The sequence below is a fragment of the Scylla paramamosain genome, unplaced genomic scaffold (genome assembly GCF_035594125.1).
Source record: "Scylla paramamosain isolate STU-SP2022 unplaced genomic scaffold, ASM3559412v1 Contig139, whole genome shotgun sequence".
NCBI lineage: Eukaryota > Metazoa > Arthropoda > Malacostraca > Decapoda > Portunidae > Scylla > Scylla paramamosain.
This window is the reverse complement of record NW_026973804.1, coordinates 129,820-137,500: the sequence shown is the minus strand read 5'-3', so window position 1 is coordinate 137,500 and position 7,681 is coordinate 129,820. Positions and strand designations below refer to the sequence as shown.

General features: G+C 45.5%; 1 protein-coding gene across 1 annotated transcript in view; it reads right to left on the bottom strand.

The window, feature by feature from the left end:
* LOC135099515 (probable type III restriction-modification enzyme HindVI Mod subunit) overlaps nucleotides 1–5,103 on the bottom strand; it is a gene marked incomplete at both ends in the record, with an annotated part of 6,681 nt that extends 1,578 nt beyond the window's left edge. Inside the window, one exon of the mRNA XM_064001890.1 lies at nucleotides 5,041–5,103. Within this exon, the coding sequence (XP_063857960.1) occupies nucleotides 5,041–5,103 (63 nt within the window). The remainder of the gene's footprint in view (nucleotides 1–5,040) is intronic.
* Nucleotides 5,104–7,681: the final 2,578 nt, after the last annotated feature.

The window sequence follows — 7,681 nt, the reverse complement described above, 5'->3', positions numbered from 1 at the left end:
GGTAAGGCTTCTGGGTTGCAGCTTTTTATTTTTTCTTTATTTCTTTCCATCCCAGGTTAGAGTTTATATTAATTCAGTTAGTTAGGTTTGGTTAAGTCTCTCTTTCTCTCTCTCTCTCTCTCTCTCTCTCTCTCTCTCTCTCTCTCTCTCTCTCTCTCTCTCTCTCTCTCTCTCTCTCTCTCTCTCTCTCTCTCTCTCTGTGGTGCTAATGGTGCAGGAAGGCCTTGTCTACCTGCACCGCAAGCTTCCACTATACCATGCGTCACTGTACATTTAAACTGCTACCCCAAAAAACTTAACCTATTAGCCCTCACTTCACAAAAAAATATATCGTTTTTTTTTTCGTGTTCTTAATATTTCAGTGCTACAATACCACCCATCACTGTACCCCTATGATGCTAATGGTGCAGGAAGGCCTTTGTCTACACTTCATGCCATAAGCGACTGTACCATGCGTCACTGTGTACCCTTGAAAACTGTACCACAAAAACAACCTAATCTGGCCCTCACCTGAAAAAAAACCTCCTCTTTTTTTTGTGTTTTAGCTTCAATATTTCAGTGCTACAGTACCACAGCACTGTACTTTATGGTGCTAATGGTGCAGGAAGGACTTGTCTACCTTCACCATAAGCCATACTGTATGCCATGTGTCACTGTACCTTAAAATCATGTACCACAAAAACAACCTAACTGGCCCTCACCTGAAAAATAATATCTTTTTTTTTTTAACCTAACCCTAACCCTAACCTAACCTTACCTAACCCTAACACTAACCTAACCTAACCCTAACCTGACCTGACCCAAGCCTAACCCTAACCCTAACCCTAACGCCTAACCCTGGCCTAACCCTAACCCTAACCCTAACCCTAACCCTGACCTGAGCCTAACCCTAACCCTAACCTAACCCTAACCTAACCTAACCCTGACCTAACCTAACCCTAACCTAACCGAGACATTAAAAATTAGTCACAAGGCAAAAAGACGATTCAAAGTGACTGACATACCAAGCAATTAATTAGTAGAAATCAATCTTTGTTGACTACTCCAAAGCCTTTCAGTTTGTCGACCTCAGTATACTGTTAGGAAAAAGTGCATTATTAAGACATTTATTAGTGGTTGTATCACGGTATTTTATAATAGACTTATAACTAGTTTCCCCTGAAAATCTTTCGTTTTCTATCATTCTTTCATTCTACACGCCTGAGCCCTGACAGAGACTAGCAGAGAAATGTAAACAGGCACGAGTCAGACTTGATATAGGGCTGAATTTGTTGCTTTTCAGAGAGGGAGCAGTCTTTGGTCTGTACATGCGTGAGGTGGTGGCGAGAGGCGTGTCCAGGGGGCGGCTAGTAGCGTGTGCCACCGTGGAAATATGTACAGAGCCATAAAGAAGACGCCCTCAAGAAAGGTAAGGCCGGTTCCAGCTTTTATTTTTATTTATTTATTTCCATCCCGGCCTGGGGGACCCCCCTTTCCCGAGTCCTGGAGGTGTTGGGGGGACAGCGGCCCGGGGGTGCTGTGTGCCCGTGAGTGTACCAAGGTGCTCAAAGCTTATACAAAACAAGGAAAGTTTGAAGCATTTTTTTAGAGGGGCAGTCGGTCTGTACATGCGTGTACCATTAATTTTGAGGTGTTCCTTGTCATCCCCTGTCACTCCTGCCTGCCTCTGTCACCTCTACCAACTCCCTCGTCCAAGCTCTGCCAAGCCCTTTGTCACCTCTCAAGTAATGAGGTGGCTTGAGATGTGAGATTTTAAACAGAAGCCTTTGCTGTCACCCCTGCCAAGCCCTACCAAACCCTGTCAGCCCCCACCAAGGCCCTCCTCTAAGCCTCACCAAGGCCTGTCAACCCCCTCACCGAGACCTCATCAGCTCTATAATCTGAAAAAAGTGCAGTGTCTTAGGAGGGATTCGATTAAGTAAACAGTGACTTATGGCCAAAATGGAACTATATGGAGATTAAGTAGAGATTAGAATAGAAGCTGAAATTCAGCAGGATAGTTACAATCACAGACTTCCAACTTGCTACATCCTTGGTGTGAAAGAATCTGCAGGGAAAATTAAGTACATTGGCAACTCCTGTTAGTCCCTCATGTGTTCTTGAAAGCAGACTGACAGATTCAGTGTGTGACATGCTGACGTGGAGGGAAGGCTGTCTGGTGGCTGCTCTATGCTGTAGCTAACAAAATGGTTGTGTTTCAAGTGTTGTCATGCCTGGAAAGTCTACAGGTCATCATTACTAGTGATAACGTGGTGTGTACTACAATGGTGAAATTTAGTGAAAAATGTGCTGTTTATGTATTGGCAGGGGAAAGATTTGTGCTCATCAAGACAATGATAAAAAAATTTTTTATATTATTATTATTATTACTACTTTTTTTTTTTTCTTTTACTTGTTTTGCTGTAAGATGAGACTACAATAACTGCCCCTTGATGCCCTATAAGGTACCGCCAAGCACCAAGGGGCGGCCACCACGGTGCACAGTGAAGCACGTCCCAGCATCCCTGCTCACCATCTTTTCCCTGCCAATAATCTATGCATTACATTTCCCAACTAATTTACCATTCTAGTGCAAACATTTCTACTACTAATGGTGACCTGTACACTTCCCAGCATGACCAGTTACAGCACTTCTCAAACAAACACAGCCTTTTCTTAGCCACAGCAGCAGGTGCAGCCACGACAAGACAGCCTTCCCTAAGTCAGCATGTCACACTGCATCCATAACACTGAGCTTCCAGGAACACATCTGGGGGACTGATACAAGAGACTGCTGTGTAGGTCATTTGTCCCAGCAGAACTCTTTCACACCAAACAGGCATGAGGTGGTAGTCTTGTGCAGTGCGTCAGTGCTTGGAATTTTGAACCGGTCTTGCTGCATCTATGGCCCAGAGACCAAAGCACAGACCAAACAGAGGGGCTAGCTGAACCTAACACAAACCCAAACAGACGCCCACCAGAGAACCATACACAGAGCCCACAGAACTAACTGACTGGCTGGCCGGCTGACTCGCTGGCTGAGTGACTGACTGACTGACTGAGCTGACTGGCTGGCTGGCTGGCTTGCTTCCAGCTGGCTTACTAACTGACTGACTGACTGACTGGCTGGCTGAGTGACTGATTGACTGGCTGGTTAGCTAGTTGGGTGGCCTAGCTGGTTGGTTGAATGGCTGACTGACTGTTGACTGACTGACTGACTGACTGACTGACTGACTGACTAGCTGAGTGACTGATTGATTGGCTGGTTGGTTGAATGCCTAGCTGGCTGGTTGAATGGCTGACTGACTGACTGACTGACTGACTGACTGTGTGTGTGTGTGACTGACTGACTAGCTAGTGGCCAATTGATTGGCTGGTTAGCTAGTTGGGTGGCTAGCTGGTTGGTTGAATGGCTGACTGACGAGCCGTGACTGAGCCTGACTGACTGACTGACTGACTGACTACGCTTAGTGACTTGATTGATTGGCTGGTTTAGTTAAGCCTGGCTGGCTGGTTGAATGGCTGACTGACTGACTGACTGACTGACTGACTGACTGACTGACTGACTGACTGACGTGACTAACTGACTGACTGACTGAAAGCTGAGTGACTGATTGATTGGCTGGTTTGTCGAATGGCTAGCTGGCTGGTTGAATGGCTGACTGACTGACTGACTGACTGACTGACTGACTGACTGACTGACTGACTGACTGACTGAGTGACTGATTGATTGGCTAGTTGGTTGAATGGCTAGCTGGCTGGTTGAATGGCTGACTGACTGGCTGAACTGACTGACTGACTGACTGACTGACTGACTAACTGACTAGCTGAGTGACTGATTGATTGGCTGGTTGGTTGAATGGCTGACTGACTGGTTGACTGACTGACTGACCGACTGACTGACTAACTGTAGACTTGACCGACTGACTAGCTGGAGTGACTGATTGATTGGCTGGTTTGTCGAATGGCTAGCTGGCTTGCTGAATGGCTAACCGACTGACTGACTGACTGACTGACTGACTGACTCACTGATCTGGACTGACTGACTAACTGGTAGTGACTGATTGATTGGCTGGATTGGTTAGACATGGCTGGAAGGCTGGTTGAATGGTCTGACTGACTGACTGACTGACTGTGACTTACTGACTGAATTTCCGACTGATTAACTGGACTAGCTGAGCGACTGATTGATTGGCTGGCTGCTTGAATGGCCAGCTGGCTGGTTGGCGTTGCTTGATCGACTGACTTTGGACTGATCGACTGGACTGATCGATCAATTGACTGACTGACTGAAGGAGTGACTGATTGATTGGCCAGTTTTTGTTGAATGGCTAGCTGGCTGGTTGAATGGCTTGACCGACTGGCTGACTGACTGACCAACTGACTGACTGACCGACTGACTGGACTGACTGACCGACTGAAGCCAGAGTGACCATCACTGGCTGGCTGGTTGAATGCCCAGCTGGTTGGTTGAATAGGCTGACCGCGACTGACCGACTGACCGACCGACCGACTGACTGACTGACTGACTGACTAGCTGAGTGACTGATTGACTGGCTGGTTGGTTGAATGGCTAGCTGGCTGGTTGAATGGCTAACTGACTGACTGACTGACTGACTGACTGACTGACTGACTGACTGACTGATCTGGATTGACCTGAGTGACTTATTATTGATTGGCTGGTTGGTTGAATGGCTGGCTGGCTGGTTGAATGGCTGACTGACTGACTGACTGACTGACTGACTGACTGACTGACTCACCTGACCTGACTGACTAACTGACTAGCTGAGTGACTGATTGATTGGCTGGTTGGTTGAATGGCTAGGCTGGCTGGTTGAATGGGCTGACTGACTGACTGACTGACTGACTGACTGACTGACTGACTGACTGACTGATCGTCTGATTGATTGGCTAGTTGGTTGAATGTGGAAGAAGCTGGCTGGTTGAATGGCTGACTGACTGGCTGACTGACTGACTGACTGACTGACTGACTGACTGACTGACTGACTGACTAGCTGAGTGACTGATTGATTGGCTGGTTGGTTGAATGCCTAGCTGGCTGGTTGAATGGCTGACTGACTGACTGACTGACTGACTGACTGACTGACTGACTGACTGACTAGCTGAGTGACTGATTTATTGGCTGGTTGGTTGAATGGCTAGCTGGCTGGTTGAATGGCTAACTGACTGACTGACTGACTGACTGACTGACTGACTGACTGACTGACTGACTGACTGACTGACTGACTAACTGAGTGACTGATTGATTGGCTGGTTGGTTGAATGGCTAGCTGGCTGGTTGAATGGCTTACCTGACTGACTGACTGACTGACTGACTGACTGACTGACTGACTGACTGACTGACTGACTAACTGACTAGCTGAGTGACTGATTGATTGGCTGGTTGGTTGAATGGCTGACTGACTGACTGACTTACCTGATTCATCAATTTGACTGACTGACTGACTGACTCACTGACTAGCTGAGTGACTGATTGATTGGCTAGTTGGTTGAATGGCTAGCTGGCTGGCTGAATGGCTGACCACTGACTGACTGATTGACTGACTGACTGACTGACTGACTGACTGACTGACTGACTAGCTGAGTGACTGATTGATTGGCTGGTTGGTTGAATGGCTAGCTGGCTGGTTGAATGGCTGACTGACTGACTGACTGACTGACTGACTGACTGACTGACTGAGGCAGAGAGACAGGTAGGTGTTGGCAGGGTTGGTTTGGTTTGGAGTGTTGAGGTTTTATGATATTGTAGAGACAGAGAGGTTCAAAGCTTAATTAGACTTGTATCTTTGAGCCATGAGTCAGTAGAGAGGGAGAAAGAGGCAGACAGGCAGAGAGACAGGAAAAACAGGGAGGAAGAAAAGCTATTTTGCACTGTACCTATAGGTCAGTATGGTGTAGAGTTGTATACTTGAACTGGGAAGAGTAAACATAGACGTGCAGATATGAAGGCGGGCAAGCTTGAGAGAGAGGGAAAGAAAGGGTCTGAATGAAAGGGAGGAGTCAGGCCTGCAGAAGGGGAGCTTTTGGTATTGTTTACTGATTAGTTGTGATAAAGTGTTGTGTTGTGTTGTGAGGTTCAGAGAAAGAGAGAGAGAGGCTTGTCAGGTGGTGATATTTCATGTCAACCGTGCACAGCAATATGAAATAGTTCTCAGGAGAGAGAGAAAGAGATAGAAATTAGTGACACACACACACACACACACACACACACACACACACACACACACACACACACAGTAATACTCTATAGAAACCTATTTCTTTCCTAATTTGTCTATCTCCATCTTGTTTTTCATTGTAAGTCATTAATGTTTATCTTGTATTGTCTCTTGCATTATTAAAACATGAGGTATATTATTATTAGTGGTTGTAGTTTTGTATCACAACATTAACTTATATTAGTTTTGCCTGAAAATCTCTCGTTTTCTAACATTCTCCCATCATCCTGCAGGCCTGAGTCCAGACCGAGACCCAGAGAAATGTAAACAAACGCACCAGTCAGACTTGATATAGGAAAGGTGAATTTGTTTGCTTTTTAAAGCGGGCAAAGTCGGTCTGTACATGTGTGAGGTGGCGAGGGGTGTCACCAGGGGGCGGCTAGTAGCGTCTGCCACCAGGGAAATATGTAAAAACATAAAAAAGACGCTTCTCAAGAAAGGTAAGGCCGGTTTGCAGCTTTTATTTTTTCTTTATTTCTTTTTCTATCATGATTAGGTTTATATTAATTCAGTTAGTTAGGTTTAAGTTAAGTCTCTCTCTCTCTCTCTCTCTCTCTCTCTCTCTCTCTCTCTCTCTCTCTCTCTCTCTCTCTCTCTCTCTCTCTCTCTCTCTCTCTGTGGTGCTAATGGTGCAGGAAGGCCTTGTCTACCTGCACCATAAGCCACTATACCATGCGTCACTGTACATTTAAACTGCCTCCTCCTCCAAATACTTAACCTTAACTGGCCCTCACTTAAAAAAAAAAAAAAATATATCGTTTTTTTTTTCTGTGTTCTTAATATTTTCAGTGCTACAATACCACATCACTGTACCCTATGATACTATTGGTGCAGGAAAGGCCTTGTCTACCTTCACCATAAGCGATTGTACCATGCGTCACTGTACCTCAAAACTGTACCACAAAAACAACCCATCTTGCCCTCACCTGAAAAAAAAAAAATACTTTTTTTTTTGTGTTCTGCTCAATATTTCAGTGCTACAGTACCACAGCACTCACTCTATGGTGCTAATGGTGCAGGAAGGCCTTGTCTACCTTCACCATAAGCCACTGTACCATGTGTCACTGTACCTTAAATCTGTACCACAAAAACAACCTAATTTACCCTCTACCTGAAAAAAAAAAACATTTTTTTTTTTTTTAACCTAACCCTAACCCTAACCTAACCTTACCTAACCTAACCTAACCTAACCTGACCTGACCTGACCTAACCTAACCTAACCTAACCTAACCTGACCTAACCAAACCTAACCCAACCTAACCCTGACCTGACCTAACCTAACCTAACCTAACCTAACCCTAACCCTAACCCAATTAAATTAAATCAACCTAACCTAACCTAACCGAGACATTAAGAATTAGTCACAAGGCAAAAAGATGATTCTGTGTGACTGACATACTCTCCAAGCAATTCATTAGTGAAATCCTGCCTTGTTGACTACTCCAAAGCCTTTCAGTTTGTCG